Here is a 25,653-nt window from a genome sequence, read left to right on the forward strand (position 1 = left end):
CAGGATTTGGGGCAAAACTCTTTTTATGCTGCTTTAAAACTAAGCCAACATATGTTTTATAGCAGGAAGAAATTGATATTTGTGCCTACCAAGTGACAACATGTAAAGTTGGATCTGAGTTGGGTTTTCGATTCTGCTGTACGTTATGTGAAGGTTTCCAAGTTATTGGCAGCAGGGGAGCAGCATTGTTGCCAGCAGATCTGGGGAGCTGGTTGTAGAGTGATTGCTATTTTATTCACCCTGAGCTAAAATTACTATGAGTGGGCCTTAATACACCAGTTGTTTCCACCTACACACCTCGCCTTGCCTTTGCCAGCAGAACTTTGTTTATCCCTCCAAGGTTAGCTTCAGCATTTTCTCCTTTGGAAACTATTTTTAGGACCTAGCTCTGGGTGCTTTCTGTAGCCAGAACACACTCTGACTACTCTGTCATAGTAGGTAGCTTGCTGGCTGATGTGATGTTTTCCGTACTCTAAGTTTAGTGGAAGAATGGACTCTCTTTTTTGGTCTCTGACATTGTTTCTACCACTTAGCAGATCCCCAATTAACAACTGTACAGAGAACATTCCCTGAAAGGCTGATGTGAATTTCTGTTTGGTAGGTGTCTTCTTATTCTAGAATGGAAGGAGCAAGTTGTCAAAGCTGACGCCATTATATTATACATTCAATTATATTATATATTCATTGTTTAAGAAATAAGCATCAAATTTCTGCTATAGGCTGGGCGTGGTGGCTTATGCCTGTAGTCCCAGCACTCTGGGAACTGAGACAGGAGGACTGCCTCCGCCCAGGAGTTTGAGGTCACTATGAGAGAGGCTGACACCTGGATGACAGTGCAATACTCCATCTGAAAAATAAAAAAAATTCTGTTGTGACTTAGATTTCATAAATGCTGGAAACATGCTCAAACATGATGTGAAAAACGCTTTCTTCAAGGAGCTAACATGCCCGAAAGGTCACCAGCTTATAGCACGGTCACCCACTGACCTCACGGTCCCTGAACTCAATTCACTTCAGTGTACTGTAGGCACAGCCATCCTTTGCTGCTCATCCATCGTACAGATGCTCCACTCTCAGGATTCTTAACTCTGAAATGACATGCTCTGACCACAGGTCATGCCCGCCCCCATTTCCCTGTTTTTCTGAATTTAGTTGCCTCATCACTCATTCCAGTTCCTCAACTCCTCATCTTCCAGGCCATCTGCTCTTTATTCATCTTCCTACTGAGCCTAGACCTCAGGTCAGCTGAGAACATCTGAATCATCTTCCCAGCACTGCTGTGGCATCTCTAGCTGCCTTAACCATCCCCTACCCTTGGTAGCCCTTAACCAATTTTATTATCCTCTAGGACTCTGTAAACTCTGTTGTAGTACACTTTAAAACCACACAGAGAAGGAAGACTGCAGATTCTTCCTTTCTAGTCTTGGGGAGGTGTATACTGCTCAGACATTCTCCTCCTCCTCCCACCTGCCTCTTCCCCAGATTCTTTCCCTGCCTCTAAAAACACGTCCCCCACAGCCTTTAATTTCAGTAGTATAAACAAAAGCAAGGTACAGAATTGCATGTTCAATATTATTTCTCCTTGTGGAATTCACATGGGCAGATAAACTGAAGAACAACTAGCTGTGAACACCTGGAGGCCTTAATCAGTGTTGCCTTTAGGTGTGGTTGTGTTCCTAAAATCATTTTTATTTTTCTTCATGTACTTTTCTCCTTTCCAAAACTTCCACAAAGAGCACATAATTCTTTTAAGATTATTAAAAATAGACATTATAAAGAGAAGAAAGAGATGTGATGGAAAGAGTAAATGGAAAGGGGAAAAATCACATTAAAAAATTCAGATTAATATGAGGGTACCCATGATTAGGTTACGATGTTTGCATTTGTTAGTTGAGGTCTCCATTGTAGTTGTGTCCCGCACCTAGGAGGTGTGCCGTGCACCCTGGCATTCTGCCCAGTAGGTGGGAGCATCTCAATCCTCTTCCCTTCTCTTTTCTTCTCCCCTCAACTTGAATTAAATTGGAGTTTTTCTCTTGTGAGGGCATATATTAGTTCATCTACTGGCTTCCTATTAGTATTGAGTACAGTGGATACTTTTCCAATCTTGTGATACTTTATGGAAAAGAATGTTCTCCAACTCTGTCCTGGTTAATATAAAAGATGTAAAGTCTCCATCTTTTTATGGCTGAATAATATTCCACAGTATACATATACACAGTTTATTAATTCATCCATGGATTGATGGGCACTTCGGTTGATTCCACATCTTGGTGATTATAAATTAAGCTGCAATAAAAATCTAGTGCAAATGTACTTATGATGAAATGAAAATCACCAATTTTTAACATTCAGTCTAGACTAGCGGTTCTCAACCTGTGGGTTGTGACCCACAGGAGCTGTATTAAAGGGCTGCAGGATCAGGAAGGTTGTGAGAACCACTGGTGTAGACCTTTAGAAAGATCGAGGCAAATGCTCAACATACCCCTGTGCCTTATGAATATGCGGTTGGACAGTTAAGTTTGCAAACTTGCTTGTGTTGGCAGCACTGGACAAACAGCTTGATACGGTTTCATAGCCCTGGTGACATCAGCGTCTCACGGCTGGGCTCCTGTTGATGTGTCTTGCTGAGCAGTGGTCATTACTGTTGTATGTTTTTGTGTGCCAGATGATAACAGCTCCTCCAGTCATTCCAGAAAAAGTTACAATATTGCACTGAAGGGCGGACTAGGTGCTGGCATCAGCGCATAGCTTCCCAAAGGGAGTGCTTTGAAGGTGACCGTAGTGATATTCAGCAGTGAAATATGTAGCACTTTTTCTAGGATGAGTTCACAAACTTAATTGTCAGACCTCATATTAGTTGTTAATGAGAAATGAGTATTGCAGAATGTATTGCCAGGGCTAAAAGTAAAAGGTACATTTTAGAGGCGAGTGGAGAGATCGCACACCCTCCCTGGGAAAGCGTGCTATTTTCATGTCTTTTTTGAAAGAGTGACATCCAAGTCTGGGTTGATTTAAGAGGGATGGAGAGAATTTTTTTTCTTTTTTTTTGCAGTTTTTGGCTGGAGCTGGGTTTGAACCCACCACCTCTGGGACATGGGGCTGGTGCCCTAGTCCTTTGAGCCACAGGCACCGCCTTGGAGAGAATTCTTTAGATATTTTGATGTGTGATGACCTCATAAAACAAAGTAAGGAAAATAATTACTTGAACTGCCTTTACCCTTTTACAGTATTAAACAGTTTCTCTGAACCTTGATAAATAGCACCAAGACTGACCATGTTAGTTTCCGTTTCCTTTAGGATAGGACTTAGGGCAGGAGGAAAAAAACCCAAAGCCCGGTAACTTGGATAAGTTGTTGCAGATTCCTAATGATGTTTGTAACTCACTGTGGCTACTGAAGGCTTAAGTACTCCAGAAAGGGAGGCGGTCACTTGCCGTGAATAGTCTGTGTTGAGTGAAGGGTGTAATTGCAGCCTGTCCTGGAGAAAAGCAGATATTTCCGGGCCAGTGCCAAGTCAGCTCACGCTTAACATACAGAGGAGGTTCACAGTGACTCTGGCGCCGTCCTGGGAGTCTTTGCCAGTGAAGCATCCCAGCTTGCAGCAGTTATAATGATAGGCCTTGAGATGAGACAGAATGATAATCTCACTGCGTTTTCTATGCAATAGTCTTGCGCTTTGCATCTGTGACTTTTACCCTATTTGCATTTGAATATGCATTTTTGTGATTTTGATGCCAAATGGTGGCAGTTGTGGGGGTGGGGTGAGGATTTGGCAAACGTTTGGAACATAGTAAATCTACTCTATGTCGTTCTTGGAAAGAGAAAAATAAAAGATCTGAGACGGCAAAATTTCAGAGCTTGTTTGCCCATGGCCTTTCCCACTTTCTGTCTCTTTCTATCTATCACCTTCCTGCCTTTTCGTTTATTCCCTTTGTCTGTTTGGGACGATGCCAGTGTTGCCACAGAAGTGGTTTGGGGAATGTGTAAATATTCTGGACAAATTTTATTAGAAATGGGGAAATAGAAAATGATTGGTGACTCACTTTTCCGGGTAGGACATATATAGTCATACTGGCCACTTCCCTTTTAGGAATTTAATTCATCTGTCACTTGGCATCTGGACACCAGTCCTCAAACACTCAAGTGTAAGCTGTGTCCATCAGGGGTAAATTGATATTCCAAGAAACACATTTTTGTCAGGATTTGAATCTAAATCCCATCTCCTTAGTACAGCAGATTGTCCTTCTGCTGAGGCTCTCAGGGATTACTCCCCTGGAGTCCAGGCAGGCACAAAGGAGGTTCTCAGGAGATGTGAGGGGCAGAGATAGGCCATATTGGACAGCCTGAAGGTTTGGAGTCAGACACAGTTTCAAGTTGAGCCTCTGACACCAGAGGGAACCTGTCCTAGGGAACAGCTCGTGATTATGCAGGCCACGGGGTGGGGGACACAAAGCAAGTCCTGCACACACCTTTCACTTCCCCATCTTTGGACTTGGATGATGTTTCTTCTATGTATACCCATCCTTCAAGACCTGGATTCAATGTTCTCTGTCTTTCTGTAGATTTCCTAGACCTCCTCCCTACCAGAACAAAAGTCCCTGTTAATTATCTCATTTTGCTAATAATTATCTCTTGGAATCATGTGTCTGCCTCCCCCAAATAGATTCTTAGTACTCTGATGACAGAGCATATATATTGTTTTACTTTTTCCCTGATGTGTGGTATATAACCAACTTCTCAATAAATGTATATGAAATGGAAATAGAAACCCTAAAAATAGCAATTGAGGACCAGGTTTTTGCTCTAAGTACTGCTATAGCAGGTTGTTTCTTCCCATTTTGGATTTTTGTTTATAATAAGAATAGATAAAGAATATATAAAGAATTATATATATATATATATAAAGAATAGATAAAGAATTATATTCTTATATAAATAAGAATAATGAAATAGAAGCTCAAGGGCTGGGCATGGTGGCTCAAGCCCGTAATCCCAGCACTTGGGAGGCCGAGCTAGTAGATTGCCTGACCTCATGGGTTCTAGACCAACCTGAGCCTGAGCAAGACCTCGTCTAGAAAATAGCTGAGTGTTGTGGTGGGTGCTTGTAGTCCAGCTACTTGGGAGGCTGAGGCAAGAGAACTGCTTGAACCCAAGAGTTTGAGATTGCTGTGAGCAATGATGCAATGGCACTCTACTGGGGGCAGAAAAAAAAATGAGACTCTGTCTCAAAAAAAAAAAAAAAAAAAAGGAAAAAGGAAAAAAGAATCTCAAGGCTGGGCGCAGCTTCCTATGTCCTGGCTACTTTGGATGCTAAAGTAGGTGGATTGCTTGAGCCCAGGAGTTCAGGTTCATCCTAACAACCCACAATGATGAAAAGATAGGAACTCTTTTTAAAGTAGACATCCTTTGTCCTCAGGTTTAGAGATGTTAAGCAAAGGTGGTGGTAAGTGAGGAAGTAGTGTGGCCAGCCAGACTGTGTGGTGCTCAGAACAGTCTGAGGGTATGTGATTACCCTGGGGAGGGGCCTGAAAATCCCCTTTGGGAATTTGGGCAGTCTTATGGGAAGATATAATCCTGGGTTAATTATTTAATAGTGAGACTGAAGAGAAGAAAGTAGTAGAGTCTAGATAGGAATTAATTCCTTAGGAATAGTTTTAGTGGCAATTTTGGGCCTGGAACATAAATATCTCTTATCATTCAAAGATTTGTTGTAGAACCTGCTTTGTAATGATTTTCACCATGTTGTCATTGCCTGTAAGATCGTTCATTAACATGATCCTGGCCCTCAAATCAAACTGGCCAAAATACAAGGCAATGGCACGCAGCTTGCCAACGAAGGTCAAAACCTGCCTTACGGGTAATGTCTCCCTGCAGACTCCTCATGGCATTGCCCTTTGCTAAGGAAGAAACCCAAGTCGCTGTCCCTCCCCACAATGTTATCAGAAACTAGTTTAGAGGGACCAAAAAGATGCTTGACTCTTCAAAGGAGCTACCTCAGTGGCCAGCTTCAAGCAAAGCAAAATTGAGTGCCTTGGATAACCCATAACAGTGACCCTATACCCTTCCAGTTGGCTCACATTCCTAGAGGCAACAACCATTCTTAGAAAATCACTGGAAGAAATTATCAGAATACCATGTGACAGCATCAGAATATCAGTGGGTAGCAGATGGCTTTCCCAGGAGCAATTATTTTCTGATCATTCTCAACTTAATCACCCCAAATGCTCTAGAGCAGTGGTTCTCAACCTGTGGGTCGCTACCCCTTTATTCAATTTGTAACAACAGGGCAATTAGGAAGGTTGAGAACCATTGCTCTACAGAAACAAATAATAATGGGATATTAAATGTTGATATACTGTTTGAATCTAGTATCTTGATAGCTACTTCTCAGCAAATCAAGAAAATATGGATGCTACAACATGCAGAAATTAAGTAAACAGCACTTGAGTGGATTGTACTTGGAAAATGCTCAATTCTTTGAATGAAGGAGAATAGTGTCTTGGCAAGAACATTCATATGTGTGATTTTAGTGGAGGTGGTATTGGTATTAAACAGATTGATCAAGTAGGGAGAGAGAGAAAGGCAAGGCTTACTGAGGGAAAGAACTATATACTTAGCTTATATAGGGAAAGGAATATTTAAATGAAAAGCACCTTGGAGAAAATACTACGGACATCTGTGTCGGAGAGCTGTAAGTGGCCTGAGCTGCACTAGCTAAGTGCATCATTCATGGACCAATGTTAAAAAAAAATACTTAGAAACACTTGAATGTGAGAAACCAGGACAGGGATATATGATTTTTCCCAGACTTGGGTGACATAGAAAAATTTACCAACAAAGATTACTGTTTTGTGGGGGTGGGGGGTGGGTAGGGGCAGGCTTGGACTGTGTCCTCTACCATACCCCAGTTCTCTTCGTACTTTGGTTTATCAAACATTGTCACAAATTGCAGCCCCCTAGACGTGCACTCTGTGTTTCTTTATCATGAGCCCCTTCCCTTGGGGAGCATCAAGTTCCTCCCTGGCCTCTTAGAGCAGTCGAGTGAGCCCCACTCTCTGGCAATAAGAGAGGGAACCTGAGCTGTTAATAGAACTAAAGTGACTTTTAAAAAGTCTCTTGAGAGACTATGAGTGGGCCTATATTAACTAAGTGCTGGTGTGCAGTGATCTCCCCACCCATCCAGTTATTGATTCATACCAGGCCGGAAGCTCTCTCAGACTGGCTGTGGAGGCGAGAAGGTGAGGTATCTGGTAGGGCTGATGTGCACTGTCAGGCTGTGGCCTGTGCTCGATGCGTAAGGTGGAATCTGGAGAGCAAAGATGATGGGGTGAGGTCGTGTCTGGAAAGTAGCCAGCATCCTTGGCTTTTACATGTAAGCATCTGTTAGAATATAGTTGCATAATTGCTACAAGAAACCTTAGAAATTCATCCCCATCTTTTACAAATATTTGAGGAAACTAAAGCCCAAAGAGGTAAAAGGGACTTACAAGCCAGTGAGCTGCTTGTCGTTACAAACTGATGAATTGTGTGTTGAAGCCAATAGGTTTCTCCAGACTGTCTTAAAGCAAAAATGGAATTTTGTCTGTTCCATTGGAATGGTCTGTAGAAGGGTAGTGACCTCAGAGCTGTAGGCAGCCAGGCAAGTATCATAAATACGGGAATGAGCTGGGACAAGGACAGAGGGTGGCTGGGACTGCGGAGGACCAGAAAAGACAGGCCTGTTCTGTGTGAAGGAGGAGAGTTACCCCTGTGCGGGAGGGCAGCCCCAGTGGTGTTAGGCACATTCATTCTCCAAGGGAATTAGGAATGGGTCAACCTTCTGTGAACTAAATACAGAGTCAGAGGGGCTGAATTCAGCCTGAGGGTTGACCCTGCCCCTGACACGGATGCAAGGTGGTTTTTACCAGTAGGCTGGGCGTAAACCTAGTGAATCACAACAGCTACGTTTTTTCTCCCACACATTTTTCAAGTCATTGTTCTGGGTGGTGGTTTTGACATCCTTCCCCTTCTTTACCTCTGCAGGGAAGGGAGCCCATAAGTAGTACCTGCGTCTTCTGCCCTGTTCACTCTCAGGGCCCGTTTTTAATGAGAAGGAGAAGGGAGAGAGACACAGGGCCTGGGAGGACTGCAAGCCGGTGATCTACATTTGAAGACTAAGGAATTGCAGGGTGGCACACTTGATCCAGTGTCTGTACTTTCACATCCATCTGGGACTTAACAAAGTGAAGATTTATGCCCAGATCTAGCCCGGAGGCAGGGAAGAAAAAAATTATCAATTTTCAAACAAATGCCAAGTTATCTTCTGCTTCTCTATAAATCTCTCTATCTTTTAAACAGGGCAGCATTTGAAATCTCTGCCTGCAGATTTTTTTTTCTTGATGACAGTTGGCAGGAAGTACCCAGGAGTTTAAAGAATAAGTGGGAAGAATCTATGAAAACTGCAAAAAAAAAAAAAAAAAAAAAAAGAATAGGCTGAATGTTGACAGCATCTCCCTGCAAGATTGTTGCAACTGTCTCTGCTTCTGCCTTCCTGACCTCAGCCAGTCACTTGTCAACAGGAGCCGGCCCCTTAAAACGTTAGTCACTCAGTCCATCTCTTTTTTTGAGTCACAAGATTCCAGTGGCCAAATGCCTGTAGATGCTGAAAGCCTTTTTTTAAAATAAGTTTTTAAAAAAAATTTTTTTTTAGACTAATGGTGAGGGTATAGACGATTAGGTTACATTGTTGGCGTTTGTTAGGGAGAATCCGGGCTGTAGTTGTGTCCCTCACCAGGAAGGTGTGCCCTGTGCTCTCACATTGTGCCCATTAGGTGACAGAGAGCACACCATCTGCCCTTCTCCCCCGCCCCCCTTTCCCCTCCACTTGAGTTTAATTGCGATTAACATCTGGATGTGTATTTGTTATCTACTGATTTCATATTAAGTACATTGGATACTTTTCCATTTTTGTGATACATCACCAAGAGAATGTTCTCCAACTCTATTCACATTAACACAAAAGAAGTAAAGTATTTTATGGCTGAATAGTACTCTATGGTATACGTATACCACAGTTTATTAATCCACCCACGGGTTGATGGACCCTGGATTGATTCCACCTCTTGACGATTGTGAATTGAGCTGCTGTAAACACTCAAGTGCAAATATCCTTATGGCAAAATGTTTTTGTTTTTTTTTCTTCTGGGTAGATACCTAGTAATGGGATTGCAGGATCAAACGGAGGGTCTACTGTTAGTTCTTCAAGTATTCTCAAAGAGGCTGTATTAGGAGAGGCACACAAGTGAAAGAGAGACTTTACCTAACAAATGCAAAATAAAAAAGGCAACAAAGAGGCATATAAGTTTGCAGTCCCACCAACAGTGCATGAGTGTTCTCTTCTCTCCACATCTGCACCAGCATCTGCAGCTTAGGGACCTACAAGGCTTCGGTCTGTGGCCTGCCCCAGCCCTCCCATTCCTTTCCTGACCTTAGCTGCTACCACCGTGGTGTGTTCACTCTGCCCAGCCACAGACTCTAGTGTGCTCCCTCCTAGGGGTCTTTGCATTTGATCTTGTCTATCCTTGCTTCTTAGAGAAGTATTGCCTACTGAAAATTGAGGCCCCCTCTCTCTCCTAGCTCCTACCTGCAGCGGCCCCCTCTCCTTCCCAGGTCCTTCCTTGCAGTGGCCCCCTCTCCTACACAGATTCCTCCCTGCAGGGCCCCCTCTTCCTCCTAACTCCCTCCCTGCAGGGCCCCCTCTCCCTCCCAACCCCCTCTCTCCTGGCTCCCTACCTCCACTCTCTGCTTTACTTTGCTGGTACCTCCGACTTCAGCTGCTGCAATACACTTTACTTACTTGTCTCTCTTAGTATAAAATTTCCATGGGTGCAGGGATTTTTGCCTGCTTTGTTAACTGCTGTGTTTGTGGAGCTTAAAATGGTGCCTAAAAGCATAGCGGGTACTTGACAAGGATTTATTGAATAATTGTGAGATTTTTTCTCCCCTCTGTGCTGGGCAGATACACCCCTTGGTACTGAATCGTGGGGTTGTTAACATTGCTACTAATGGTCTTTGTCTGTTTTTCCAGTTTCCTGTGTCAATTTTACTTCCTAACATATCTTGAATTTTTTTGTTGTTTTGCTTCTTTCTATCTCCATTTTCTTTTCCTTTAGTTTAAACCATCCTTTCTCACTTGGAATATAGACTCTTACCATTCACTTTTGTCTCCTTCACCCAGTCTCACTGAGCAACTGGGATGATCTATCTAAAATCTACATCTGGTCACTTATCATTCCTTCTCTACAGGGAGTCTTGGAAGTCCTCTATACAGTAGCCATGCATTGGGAGATGAGAAATTGTAGCTAAATGTACCTTTACTTACAAAATATCCATTACAAAATTTTACAAAATATTCTCCACTTGTTGGCCACATCTTTTTAAAATGTTGTAATGAATATTTAGTAAATAAAGACACAATTAGGTCTGGTTTCCCATTTCCCTGTGTATGGCAACCTCATGGGGGAGTTTGGGGACAGACATCCTGTAGTTTAATGCCCTTCGGTGGTGTCCCACATTCCTTCACATAAAACCCAACATCCTTGGCACACCCCCCAAGGCCCTGTGTGGTCTGGCTGCAGCGATGGCTTTGTCTGCTCCCGTCCTTCCTGACACAGGGCGTTGGCTGCTCTCATGATGGGATGCATTCCTCTCAGCTCCCTCCCTGCAGGGCCCCAGCATTCTCCCCATCTGGATTTTAACGTCCCTTTCTCTGAGTTTCTCTAAGTCCCTGTACCAGCCATTTTCTTTTTCCTTCATAATTTTAACCATGGTAGTACTTAATACTTGTGGAATTGTTTGCTTAATGGCTGGCTTTGTCTACACTGAGGGCAGGACCCTTCTGTGGTGCTTGCCTTTGTGTCCCCAGCACTTGATACTGTATGTGATACACAGGAAGCTTGAGGAATTATTGTGCAGAAATAAATAAAAGTAGCACATAGGTATCTTGCCCCACCCCGCCCCAGGGATTGGGGACCTTGTGGAGCAGTGTCACTCCCAGGGATACAACACCTCCGCCTCCGGGCCACAGGAAAGAACCAGGCAGAACAAGGATTAACGTGCTAGCTTGCCAGAGGTGGGCTAACCAGAGGTGCAGGAGAGGGAGGCCTGAGCCCCCTCTGCAATGGCTGTTCATTGAGGTTATACACAACAGGAGTGGTGAATTAAAGTAATGACATACCAGGGCTGTGTGCAAACATGCTCTTTCCTCACGTGTTCTTTCCCCACAACCCCCAAGAAGAAGCACCAAGCATTGGTGTTTAACAACTGCTTACTAATGAGTGACCAATCTTATCTCATTCCTGAGCACTGAATTAGTTGGGGGATTGCCCCTAGGTCACAAAACATCTCCAGGCTTGCCAGGAGACTGTCCTGTTTCAGAGCTTCCTTTTAATGAGATAAGAAACAGTAACTGTCCTTGCAAGCAGGGTGTCCATTCCTCTACACAGCGGTATCTCATTAATTACTATTTCTCTCCACAGAGATTATTTTGCAGAGGATGATGGAGACATTGTACCCAGAACAAGTCAGGCAGCAGGTAAGGGTGCCCTGAGCCTTGCTTTGTTAATTCTTGTTTCCTACTGATCATAATTTCCTTGAATTGTGGACCCTTTAGGTTCAGCATAGCAACGTACTTAAACTTATGTTTGCACATACTCTAATTCCCAGTGAAGAATTATATGTCACATATAATTCTATGTGCTAGGAAGCTGTTCAGCGCAGTAAATCGTAACTAAAATACTTACATGAGCTCTTCATACTTTTAATGACTCTGTAATTACAAGATTAAAGTCACTTGTGAAATGACTAAGATAATTCTGTTCCTAAAATAAAATATCCTAATATACCATTAAAGTGGGTATAATAATAATGTCAGTCTCATAGGTACAATTAAGGGACAAAAGCTCTTAGTGCAGAGCCCATCAAGGAATAAGCACTCAGGAAATCTGACTTACTGTTTTTACTAACATATTCATTAGAGCAGTCATTACTGTGTTACCATCAGCCTGCCATCTACCTAAATCACAAAACCAAAGTGAAGATAGCTTTCTTTGGGGGTCCATTTTTTTTTTTGCAAAAATGTCTCCCCAACTTGAAGACTTTACTCCCTTGCTGGGTTGTCTGTTTTCTTCATACTAGTCTTAAAGATTGTTCATATGCACAGTGTGGAAAAAGCCTTTAAATAAATTAAGAACTTCAGAGTCACTTAAAATTGGCATCTGAAACTGTGTTAAATCCACAAATTCTGAGGGCTACCATACTCAACATTTTGAGTGCCAGCAAAAATGGAAGAGAAATGCATAAAGTGCCCGCTGCAGATAAGACACTTGGTTGGGTACTTTCATTATTATTCTGTTTAATCCCTAGGAGACCTCTGTGATGTAGGTATTATTGCACATACTATTGTTTTTTTGAGGCAGTCTCACTTTCTCACCCTTGGTAGAGTGCCATGGCATCACAGCTCACAACCTCCAACTCCTGGGCTTAGGCAATTCTCTTGCCTCAGCCTCCCAAGTAGCTGGGACTACCGGTACCCACCACAATGCCTGGCTATTTTTTTGGTAGCAGTTGTCATTGTTGTTTAGCCGGTCCAGGCCAGGTTTGAACACGCCAGCCTTGGTGTATATGGCTGGCACTGTAACCACAGTGCTATGAGCAACAAGCCAAAGAAATATTCTTTTTTTTTTTTTTTTTTTTGAGACAGAGTCTCACTTTGTTGCCCTTGGTAGAGTGCCATGGCATCACAGCTCATAGCAACCTCAAACTCTTGGACTTAAGCGATTCTCTTGCCTCAGCCTCCCAAGTAGCTGGACTATTGGTGCCTGCCACATCTGGCTATTTTTTTTCCTGGCTATTTTTTTGTTGCAGTTGTTCAGTTGGCCTGTGCCAGGATCGAACCTGCCACCCTCGGTGTATGTGGCTGGCACTGTAACCACTGGGCTAGGGCGCCAAGCCCTATTACCCTTATTTTTACATAGGCAATGGAACTCAGAAAAATTAAGAGACTTTCCCAAATGCCCACTATAAGCAGATGGTCCTGAGATTCAAATCCAATCTTCAAAAACTCTGTTTTTTTCCATCATAACCCACCAATCTAACTGTAACGTGTTATTTTTCTGTTTTATCAAATTCTCTTCTTCTGAGTAGCCTATTTAATTTCACCCAAATGTGGAATCATTCATTCTAATTTCTTTTAATGAAAAAGTTTGGACCAGGTTTGGTGGTTCCTGCCTGTAATCATGGTACTCTGGGAGGCAGAGGCAGGTGCATTGCTTGAGCTCAGGAGCTGGAGACCAGCCTAAGCAAGAGTGAGACCCCATTTCTACTAAAAATAGAAAAACTAGCCAGGCATTGTGGTAGGTGCCCGTAGTCCCAGTTACTCAGGGGGCTGAGGCAGGAGGATTGCTTGAGCCCAGGAGTTTGAGGTGGTTGCCCTGGCACCTTAGCCTAGGCAAGACTCCATCTCAAACAACTGAACAAACAGTTCAGTAACAAAGACTCATTATGTTTCTTTCTGTGGGTCAAGAAGAGATACAGTTTTCTGTGTCTACTTGTAATCCCAGCCCTGCCCCAGTCTGAGATGCCCGATGTGTTGTGCTTGATTGAGGCTTTGTTTTGTTTTTCCTTCACAATGGTCACTTCTCAACAGCAGGGGAAGGGTTATCAGCAGCTCAGCCTTCACTAGATTCTTCCAGAGCCATGCGTTCATTGGTTACGGTGATGCTCAAATCTCTGACTGTTTGCCTACTTCCCTCTGACCCTTAGTTATTAAAACTCCCTTAGTTGCTAAAATAACACAGTATTAGCATACTGCTAAGAAAGATGACTGGATAGAACCTAGGATTGGTTCTGCCACTTCTTAGCAATGTGGTTTTGGGCAAGCAAATTTCAATAATCACATATGTCTATCTCCTTGGTCGCAGTGACTTTATGCCTATACATGAAATAATTCACGTAAAACTACTTTGTAAACCATAATGCCCTTTAACGATGTTGACTGTTAAAATTGTTATTATTCCTAAATAGTAACGTAAAAAATTTCTGTGTAGAGAGATTTGAGGGAAGACTTAAGTAGCCAGATTTATTTTCTTCTAAAAGCTATGTGTTATCTTTTGTTATGTAATCAACTACTCCAAAGTTTAGTGACTTAAAAGTTCACTTAAGTGATTTAAGTTTAGTGACTTAAAACAGGGCTCAACAAACTACAGCCCGTGGGCCAACAATTGGTTTTTATAAAGAAAGTTTTTCAGCAACATGGTCTTGCTCATTCATTTACGTGTTGCTGTGTCTGCTTCAAGCTAGGAGGGCAGAGCTGAGTAGCTGTGCAGAGACAATATGGCCTAGAAGCGAAAAGTGCCGTCTCACTCTGGAATAAAACGTTTGCCCACCCCTAGCTGAAAACAACAATGATTTATTATTTTTCATAATGTTGTTTTGGCAAATTGGACATTTTCTCTGCTACTCTCACTGGGAATCACTCAAATGACTGCAGTTTTCTGGCAGTATGATTCCAGCTGAGGGTCCCAGACATCCTTCCTTACTCAAGAGAGTCTCAAGAGAGTCACGTGAGCCTAAGAGTTTGAGGTTGCTGTGAGCTGTGACGCTGCAGCACTCTACCCAGGGCAACTGCAGTCCAGCAGGGGGGACTGTCTCATTTCCCTCAACTTGGTCTTTCTTCCTCCACTGGGGGAGACTGGGCTTCTTCACAGCACAGTGGTCTTGGGGTGCTAAACAGACAAAAGCAGAAATGCAAGACTTCTCAAGGCCCAGTCTCACATGGTGATATTTTCATCTTATTCTATTAGCCAAACCAACCTTGATTCCAAAGGTGGAGAATTAGACCCCAGGCTGCACTTCTTAGTGGAAGGAGTATGGCCATCACATTGCAAAAGGACATGGACACAAAGCAGTTTGATTCCCTGGAGACCATTATTCATATGATCCACCACCAGCTGTTTATGTGAAACAGTTTCTATGTGGCCTAGAACTGGTTTGTTTTTTACAGAAATCAAATTTTGCTGGAATGTGCCAGTCAGAGTGATAATAGTCTGAACTTGCATGTCATTATACTCACATATAAATCCTTTTTGTTGTTCTGTTTCATCTATAGCTTTTCTTAGTGACACTAAAGATAGAGGCCCCCCGGTGCCATCATACACCTGGAGAAGTGGGCAGACGTACTCTTTGAGAGCGTTTGACAACCCCCCTCAGGTGCAGCAGACCCAAGCTCTCCGAGACTTTGAGAAGGTAAGTTCCACGGGGGGTAGGGGGTGGGAGGATTGTTATCGCAATTAGAAGCAGTGTGTGCACTGTACAGTTACGATGTCTCATAAAGGCCTGATCTAGGGATTAGTCTGGATTATAAGCATTGCTTTCATTGTGGTGTCTCTGTCCAAATGAGCAACGCTAGCTACGTGCTGGGGGTTGTGGCTTAGGGACAATTACCTGCTTGGTAGCCTTTCCCTTATCTGTACGGGATACCTTCCAAGACCCCGGTGGATGCTTGAAACCTTGGATCGTATCAAACCCTACATATACCATGTTTTCTACTATATACACATACCTATAGTGAAATTTAGTTTATAAATTAGACACTGTAAAAGACCAACAACAATAGCTAAGAATAAATAGAGCAATTATAACAATGTGCCAGAATTACTACTTATGAATTTTAGGCCATTATTAAGTAAAATAAGGGTTACTTGAACACAAGCACTGTTATACTGCAACAATCTGATAACCCAGACAGTCACTGACTGGCATATACAAGTGGGTGGCGTATGCAGGTTACAGTGGACAAAGGGATAATTCTTGGGTAGGATGGAGTGTGAGATTTCGTCATGTTACTCAGAACGATTTAAAACTTCTAAATTGTTTATATCTGGAATTTTCATATCATATTTTCAGACTGTGGGTAACAAACTGTAGAAAGTGAAACCATGGATAAGGGGAGACTACTGTATTAATGAATTCTCTCTGACACCTGGTTTACATCTCAGAAAAACTCAGGACGTTTAAATGGCGCCCTGAGCATCTGTAGCTGCAGCCTGGGAGCCTGGGGTTCTGGTGCAGTCAGTGGGGTTGAATTCTCTGCTGATAGCTCGGGCTGCTCTGATATCTGGGTATTGTCTGCAGTCTGAAGTGTCTCAGGGACAGCTCTTTGCTTGTCAACAAGAATCAGTTATGCTGCTTGAAACTCCTAAATCAGCTAGCTCTTAGTTCTCCGCCTCTTGGAGTGTTTGTCCTTAGTTTCAGGCAAGAAGAATACCTGATAATGTCGTACAGATCCCCAGCTCCCTGAAAGCTTGCTCATCCCAGGAAGCCTGTACAATAGAACCCGTCCACCGGGATTTATATGGCCCAGAAAGAGCCACCCAGAATTTGCACCTGTGCGTTCTAAAAAAAGAAACAGCTCTTTGGTGCCCTCTGGGGGATACCCAGGGAATGGGTCCCACCTGAGTAATGTAAATAGGTCCTAAGATACATGGACCTAAGACTTAAGGTACATCCTGCCAGATTTTTCTGAAAGCAAAGAATATGTTCCATGTAACATGTGCCTAAGAATTAAACAGCCTGCTCTTGGTATTTTTTACTCAGAGTTGTCATGGATACTGTTTTTTCCTTATTTTAAGACACAGAGAATTTGCAGGAATATTAAGGGGCTTTTGAAGACTAAACCTCTGAACAGCATTGTAGTGCTAGTAGGGGAGCAGGGATGATAGTAACATCCCAGTGCCTTCCCTTTCTCACCTTTTGGACGTGCTGCAATGCAGAAAGGGGTGAGCAGAGCTGCAGAGCTCCTGAGGGCTGTGTGGGGTACTCTCTGAAAGCCAGGCTGAGAGGTGAAGAGAGATAATGAAGTGAGGAGTGTCGCCTCCGCTGGAGGGATCAGTGGCTGGACACTGTGGGGAGGGAAAATAGTGGGCCGGGTTTATTGACAAGCAGGACCCAGCTAATTTTCAGATATGGAGTCCTAAGCCCTTTTGTCTTTAAGTTCAGGTCTGACATCACAGATTACTTCTCAATGCTGGGTGGGAATCACCGACAGAAACCAAGCTAAGAGAAAGGGCCAGTATGAGGTATTTTAAATCTTGGATTCTACCTAAGAAATGCAAACATTTGCATAACCTAATCATTTATACCCTCAAATTAATAAAAAAGAAGTGTGCCAGGCATGGTGGCTCATGCCTGTAATCCCAGCACTTGGGAAGCTGAGACAGGTGGACTGCCTGAGCTCACAGGTTTGAGACCAGCCTGAGCAAGAGCGAGACCCTGTCTCTAAAAATAGCCGGGCATTGTGGCCGTCGTCTGTAGTCCCAGCTACTACTTGAGAGGCTGAGACAAGAGAATCACTTGAGCCCAAGAATTTGAGGTTACTGTGAGCTATGATGCCACGGCACTCCACCCAGGGTGACAAAGTGAGACTGTGTCTTGAAAAGAAATGTAAAGGAAGGGAAAGAAACAGAGACTTGTTGAAACTCTGTTTACAGGACCTAAGAAGATCATAATCGTAGCTCATGATAATAATATTTGAGCGCTTCTTATACACCAGGCACTTTTCTAGACATTTCAACTATTTTATTTCAGCTGATTTTCAGCTCACTTTTCTGACTTACAACAAAGACATTATTATTACAACCACTATGCCAGTGAAGAGACCAAGGTTCAAATAACTTGACCACAATTATAAAGGTATAAAGTGACAAACCAAGGTAACGCTGGCAATCCCAAGCTTCCTGGGGGAAATATGGGAGCACTGAGAGGGAGGCTGTGCTGGAGGAAGGCTCGTAGTTTGGTTCTACACATAGGATCAAAAAGGCAGATGCTGCAGGAGATCCACAGAGGGGTCAGGGTTGGGCTGTGACATCAAGAGGGGCCGCCACTGCCCTGTCCAGTCTACACATTTTTAACGTGGAAATGCCAGCAGAACTGGCTGCACTGTTTGTCTACCGGCTTTCCCTGGCAGGCAGAATCTCACTGCAGTGAGTCAGCCTCCTGGGGTCCCACCCATCCTGGCCAATTTTTCCACTTGCAACTTGAAGTCTATGGGTAAAAAAAGAAAAGAAAAGTGCTAAAATGAAGGAGATTTTTAACTTTGGGGGTTTTATATTAACCTGAATTACCACAGTCTGGGTGACCAGCACTAATTTAGGTGAATCTGGGCGTTGTCACTGCTGTCTCTAGGTCTCGCAATTTCAGTGCTGCTCAAGTGTGTCTCTCTAATTACAGCCTTGGAAAGTGAATGCCACCAGTGAAGGGCGTTTTTATTTTTTTACGTGGCATTTATGGTTCCAAACCACAATGTTCCAAGCATACCAGTTTTGCTTTCACTGGTGTCTTAAGACATTCAAAAAGTTGTTCATGAGAAGGGATAAAATCTCGGACTTTCAGCACTCATGAGAGTACTTTATTCTCCTTTTTAAACACGACTTGTTAGAGGACGTCCACACGCAGTCATTCCACAGACCTTGAGCAAAGTTTTCAGTCCTGCCAAAGATATGTAGCAAATCAACTATTTTTTCTTTCTTTATAACTACAGAATGAAAGGAATGATTCTGAGTGCCTTACAGCAGCAGTCCCCTACCTTTTTGGCACCAAGGACTGGTTTCGTAGAAGACAATTTCTCTATGATGGGGATTGATAGTCAGGTGGTTTGGGGATGATTCAAACACATTACATATATTGCACATTTTATTTCTGTTATTATTACATTATAATATATAGTGAAATAATTATACAGCTCACCATAATGTGGAATCAGTGGGAGCCCTGAGCTTGTTTTCCTGTGAGTATATGGTCCCAGCTGGGAACGACAGGAGACAGTGACACCCTGACACCCAAAGAGTGCTGCTTATGTCCTCAGTTCCACCTCACATCATCAGGTATAAGATTCTTATAAGCACCATGCAACCCTGATCCCTCACATGCACAGTTTAGTAGGGTTCAGGCTCCTGCGAGAATCTAGTGTCACCCCTGATCTAACAGGAGGTGGAGCTCAGGCATTGACGCAAGCCATGGACAGTGGCTGTAAATACAGATGAAGCTTCTCACTTGCTTGCTTGGTGCTGGTCTGTGGTAGAGTGTGGCTGAGGGTTGGGGCCCACAACTGTAGAGGATACAAAGATGTATAGAAGTCTCCATTCTCTAGGAGTGTACAATATAATTAGGGGCATAAGAAACTTAAATTATGTAAGATTGAATTTAAATATAATAACATCTAAGTCAACCATGGGAAGATATGTCAAAATTAGAGTAATTATGAATGTATGCCTTTAAAATGTAAATATTAGGACAAAGTTTTTTCTAATTTTTTTGTGCATAAACATTTTTTAAAGTTGTAAATGTTTTCTCACATTTGGTTTAAAATTAATAAGGAAACTTTATCCAAAAGAATGCAATTACAAAAATTAAACAATCTTGAACATTCTGAAAGGTATGGTTACAAACACAGAAAAGAGCATCACTTCCTCAGAGAATATGGCACTCGAATGAGAATGGTTTGTTTGCTATTTTTTGAACCTCCTTTCTGGCTCAGTAGACCTCGTTTTCTTCTCTACTCCACTATATGAAGAGAACCCCTATTTTCCTTTCTGTGGACTCTGCAGAATTTCTATTCCAAAGATAATTTTCATTCTAAAAACAAAATTTTTAAGTGACAACAAAAATAATGATATAAATTAATAACAGTAGAACCTCTTTAAAGTTGACCAGCCAAGAGACTGCAGCAATCTGGTCATCATATGGAGGTGGTCAGCATAAGGAACTGGGCCTACTGTCCTGATGTGTACCTGTGGTGCCTGTCCAGTCTGTGAAAATTAGGTTGACTTAAGGCAGTGGTCAGTGTTGGGAGGTGGTCAGCTATGGAGATCCTGCTATACTGATTGAATGCTCGCAGTGTGCCAGGCTCTGTGAATGCATCTGACTTGCATTGCCTTATTCAGCACTTGTAATCATCTTTTGATGATTTTGATGATTTGGTACAGCCATTATCTGCGTTTGGACAGAGAGAGACACTGAGAGTAAGAAAAGGCTAATACAAGAAAGTTCTAGAGCTAGGATTTGAACATAAGTGTGCTGGTTCCAGAACTGGAACTCTTAGCCACAATTTCACTGTGCCTCTCTATTGACCGCTGATCTTCTGGTTCATTTGTTTAATCTACTCATCCACTTAGGGTACAGCACAGCCTGTGTGCCAGGCACTGCTCCAGCTGTGAGTTGCACAATGATCAAGTATCAGTATGTGAAAGCTATGTGTTCAGGAATGTTTGCTTCAGTATTCTTTATCTAATGAAATATTATAAATAATTGAATTATCCATCAAGGTGAGGATTGGTTATTTCAAGGATGATGTACACATGCAACAAAACATAAAACAAGGTGCTGACTTGGAAGGCTGTCCATGATAATAAATAAAGACTAAACAACAAAACAACAAGTTGACTGAATATTACATAAAATAAGATCTCTTTTTTTTCTTTTTTTCCCTTCCTTCCTTCCTTCCTTCCTTCCTTCCTTCCTTCCTTCCTTCCTTCCTTCCTTTCTTTCTTTCTTTCTCTCTCTTTCTTTCTCTTTCTTTCTTTCATTACCCTTCATTCCTTCTTTCCTTCTTTCTTTCTTTCTTTCTTCTCAGTCTGTTGCCCTGGATAGAGTGCTGTACCATCATACCTTACAGCAAATTCAGTCTCTTGGACTTAAGCAATCCTCTTGCCTCAGCCTCTGGAGTAGCTGGGACTATAGGCGTGTGTCACCACATCTGGCTAGTTTTTCTATTTTTAGGAGAGACGGGATCTCACTCTTGCTTGGGTTGGTCTCGAACTCATGAGCACAAGTGATCCATCTACCTCAGCCTCTCAGAGTGAGGATTATAGGGATGAGCTACTGTGCCCGGCCAAGATCTCATTTTTGAAAGAGAACAAGTAGAAAATGTCTGGAAGGATATAATGAAAATACTGATAGTAATTACATCTGGATGATGTGATGGATTAACCATGAGTTACCTTCTTTACAACTTTCTGTATTATCTGTATTTTTAATAATGTGTATTCACTTTATTTCCCTGGTCACTGAACAAATATTTCTAGTGTTCTGTGTGCACACAACGTCTTAAGCACTGCATACAATGATAGAGAAGTAAGCCTGATTCCTGCCCTTATAGGGTTTATAGATTAGCAAATGACAGCAAAATGTAATCATTATTTTTATGTAAGTAAAGGGTATTACAGATCATATTGACTGGGGCTCCTAACTCAGTCTGCAGGGGTGAGAGGATTCAGGGAAAATTTCCTAGAGGAAACTACATCGAACCAGAGACTTGAAAGAGGAGTAAGAATTAGCCACTAATTTGGGGTGAGGGTGGGAGAATGAAGAACGTTCCATGCACACACACACAAAAACCCCCAGCATTACTCAAGCTACAGACAAGGGAAAGACCTGTAGTGGGTAGTATTCTCAGAGCAGTGGGTGCAAGGAATGTGGAGAAAACTCGAAGCAGGAAAAAGGGAGAGACAGAAGCCAGCACACAGACGGTCTTGGAAGTTACGCAAAGGCTTTTAAATTTTATCTGAGCTCAGTGGGAACCACTGAAAGCTTTCAGACAGAGAGGCCACATGATCAGATTTCCCTCTTGGAAAGATCCCTTTGGCTCCTATATGGACTCTGGATAGAAGAAGTAAAGTCAGGGAGAGAGAACAGTTAGGAGGCAGGGGAAGGAGAGAGAGATTTCAGAGACAAGCTATTGATTGGATGTAGAACCAGAAAGGGAGAAGCAGCCCACAGATGGCTGAGCAGCAGTTCATCTCTTCATTCCCACCCAGACCGGCACCCCGTTGTAAACATCCAGGCTGCCAGGAACTCTCACTTTAATAGCATGTTCTTTGCTCAGGGTCTCCCTTATCCTTCGAATCTGAGCTCCACATAGCAGGGACAGTCTTTGTCTTTTCACCACTAGGGACAGTGATTAGCCCTAGGCCCTGGTCCGTAGTAGGCATGCCTTTTTCTTTTTGTCTTTTTTGGATGAATGAGTGATATCAAACTTGAGTTGGGGCAAAGACTACTTTATGCCATCCACTGAGAAAGAGAAAACTGTAGCGGGCACCTGCACTATTTTTATCTCCATTAAAACAACAACAACACAAACCAAAAACAGTGAAGTGATTTCCATTTGGGGAAGCAAAGATCCTTTTCACTCTTAAGGAACTCTCAATCGAAGTGGGGAGACAGCCAAACAGAATATTCCCTGTGTTGTGAAATGAACCACAGTGAGAGCAGGTCTGCAGTGCTGTGGAAGTGCTCTGGAGGGGCCTTTGTCCAGGTGTCAGGGTCAGGTAATATCTTAGCTGAATCCTTAGGGAGAGTGGGGCTAGTTAAGTCCCAGTGAAGAGGAGTAACATTCCAGGCTCAGCCTGCTACCCCTGCAAAGTGCCGGAGGAAACAGAGAGCACAGTGAGTTCAGAAGCAGGAGGCTTTTTGTCATAGCTGGAGCACTAGTGAAACAGGAGGGTTTTGCTTATTGGGGTGCATGTGGGCAGTCTCTCCCGAGTCACCCTCCACTGCTGGTCAAAGCATTATTATTGTAGTCATGGTCATTCACTGGCCATGGACTCGTAGCTCTTGTGCTTCTTAGAGCAGGTCCTGGTGGTACCTTCAAAACTGCCTTCACTCCTGGAGAGGATAGAGAAAGGATTATTGAGAATCTAGAGAAAAAGATGAGGCCATAAACTGCTGTTTCTCCCCTGAATTCTAGGAGCTCAGCAGATGACCAATTACAGGCAAACACCAAGTCCTGCTGGTGTCAACTGGGCCAAACTGATGGAGAATCTGGCTTGGAACTTGGGAGTCCTGGCATTGCTGCAGCTCAGCTGTCACTTCTGCCACACAGCTCACTTAACCGTCTCTGGCAGCACTATTTCTGGCTAGGCCACTTATTTTTGGTGACCAGGGAAGTTGTTATCTGTTTTGTTTTTATATAGTTCACAGTGCTCTAGTGTGAGGACAGTGACAAAGCCTTGTTATTCTAGGCCTGGGGGGAGGGTGTAGGTGTGTATCTATGGTGGGGAAGGCAGCAGGAACATCATCTGAACCCCTCTTCTTTATCCAAATGATGAAGCTGCCTAAGATAGGGTTTCTTTGCTAACCTGATGTAATAGCTCTGCAGTTAACTCTCTTGTCATTGTGTCAAGAAAAGGCTTTGTAAAGCAGGGGTAGCAGCGTGCTTCTGAGTTTGGGGGGGAGAAAATGGAACAGTATTAGGAATAGGTCAGCATTTAAAAGACTCTGCAACTTTAAGGTGGTGATGGCTCACACCTGGCATAATCCTAGCATTCTGGGAGGCCGAGGTGGGTGGATTGCTTGAGCTCAAGGGTTCAAGACCTGAGCAAGGGTAGTGTCTTCGTAGAATTCAGTCTGCTTTCTGAGATGGGTATTAGTAGTTGACTCTGAGACATAGGGCAGAACCCTTGTGTTAGAGTAAAAGGGGTAATGAGTGGAGACCAAGTTGACTGACTCTGAATGACATTTTCCTTGCTGGAATGTGGTATGTGAAAGTTACACATATCCTTAGAGCAGCCCAGGGAGTACGTTTTCCTTGTGTCAAAATATAGAATAGATCATATGTTTCTATCTGTTTTATCTGAGGATTATAATAAAACTCTACCTTTTTATAAAACATAATAATCTGTGACTATTCAGTGTTGAGGGCCACTTAGAGGATACTTTATCTGACCTTTCTGTTAGGAACCCATAATCTAGGGAGGGTTGATATAGAGAACATTCAGACATGATCAGTTTTAAGCCATTTGCCTTTAACTGAATTGAACCAAACTTTTACTGGATATTTATCATAAAAAATAATACTTTGCAAAGGATTTGGAAAGTTACTTCTGCCAGCTTTGGGTTCTTCTTCCTTTTAAAATAACTTCTTTATTGAAATATAATCTACACACTATGCAATTCACTTTCTTAAAGTTTTCAATTCCATGGTTTTATTGTATTCATAGAGTTCTGCAAACATCACCTCTAATTCCAGAACATTTGCTTCACCCTAGAAAGAAACCCCTCGTGCCCATCAGCAGTTACTCCCTACTGCCCTGTCCCCAGCCCCTGGAAAGCGCTGATCCATTTTTTCTCTTTATGGATTTGCCTACTCTGGACATTTCATATAAATGGAATTACATAGTATGTAACCTTTGCACCTGGCTTCTTCCATGTAGTATAATCTTTTCAAGGCTCATGAATATTGTAGCAGTATGTCATTCCTTTTTATGACTAATATTCCATGTGGATATACTAAGTTTTGTTTATTTATTCATCAGTTAGAGGATGTTTGAGGTGTTTCCACTTTGGGATATTATAAATAATGCTGCAATAAATATTTGTGTATAAGATTTGGGGGGGCCACATGATTTTAATTATTTTGGGTGTATAACTAGGAGAGGGACTGCTAGGTCATGTGGCAACTTTGTGTTTAATCTTTTGAGGACCAATTTTGGTTTATTCATTTAGAAAATGAAGAAAACAATTTTTGCACAGGTTCAGGTGGTCAGATCCTCCAAGGCCACAAGGAAATTCATTTAGTATGAAGATACTTTTTGAAAAGACGTAGAGGGCCTGAGTGGAAGGGCTGGTGCCGTATCAATGACAGTGAGTTGCAGGTGCAGGGGGGTCGTTTGGTCTCGTGATTGCGGCTGATGAGTGTGTGACACGGAGCTAAGCTGCTGGGAGCTGCAGTCTTGCTCACTTTCTATGTTAGAAAGCAAGTTAGTCAGCATCTTTCCTCGGCAGCAGAATGGGGATAATATCTAGTCTTCAGACTCCAAAGGTTGTCGAGAAGGTAAAATGAAATACTACACACTGGAGTGTTTTGTGCCTTGTTAAACCCTATGCAGGTGGCCCCTTCTGGGAAGGCAGTAGAATTGTACCCGATTGACTTGGTAATGCAGGGCCAAGTCATCCAAACAGGAAGGAGTTAAATGTTTCATTCATGCAACTCAGACTTTATCAGAACAGCAGAGACTCAGCAGACATATAGATAAGAAAACATGTATGTGTGAAAGAAACCATCCCTCTCTCCTTACCTCGTCTCTTCCTGGCTCCCCCGTCTCCCAATCTCAAACGCGGTGGGTTGTTGGGTTGTATTTCATGGGGTGCTGTAAAGCAGGAGACCTGCCCACATGTCCGTGTGCCCTTCCCATAGGGCTGTTTTGAAAACAAAACAGTTAGTGAAGTTACAGGTTAAATCATCTATTAGACACGATCCTTGGGTCACTGTGACTGGTTTTGTCTTAGAAATAGGGTACCCTTGACACCCACTTACTTCTTCCTGCGGCACTAGGCAGCCAGAGCTCTCAGTCTGAGCAGGGCGACTCTCATTACCCTTCAGGGCCCTGGAGAGCCGGTGGACATCCCAAGATTCTTCAGAAAGGGAGAGCATTCTGACTGGTGAATGCATTTGGCAGGATTTTCTGTGAGAAAATGTATTTCAAACACGGAAGAATCTCAGGATGGCCAAAGATCTCAAAAGTCCACTAGACTAGAGCTGACTTCTGATACAGAAGCCCTGACAAGAGGCTCTTTAGTATCCGTCAAGACCCTTCTGGGACAGGAAATTTATTCTCTCTTATGA

The 25,653-nt window shown here is 42.9% G+C and overlaps 1 protein-coding gene across 1 annotated transcript in view; it reads left to right on the top strand.

The window, feature by feature from the left end:
* Window positions 1-25,653, top strand: part of LOC100964574 (myomegalin) — a 224,940-nt gene that overhangs the window by 48,775 nt on the left and 150,512 nt on the right. Inside the window, 2 exon segments of the mRNA XM_023515468.1 lie at window positions 11,516-11,571; window positions 15,145-15,281. Of these exon segments, the coding sequence (XP_023371236.1) occupies window positions 11,516-11,571; window positions 15,145-15,281 (193 nt within the window).

The sequence above is a fragment of the Otolemur garnettii genome, unplaced genomic scaffold (genome assembly GCF_000181295.1).
Source record: "Otolemur garnettii isolate 467f Iridium unplaced genomic scaffold, OtoGar3 scaffold00073, whole genome shotgun sequence".
NCBI classification, from domain to species: Eukaryota; Metazoa; Chordata; class Mammalia; order Primates; family Galagidae; genus Otolemur; species Otolemur garnettii.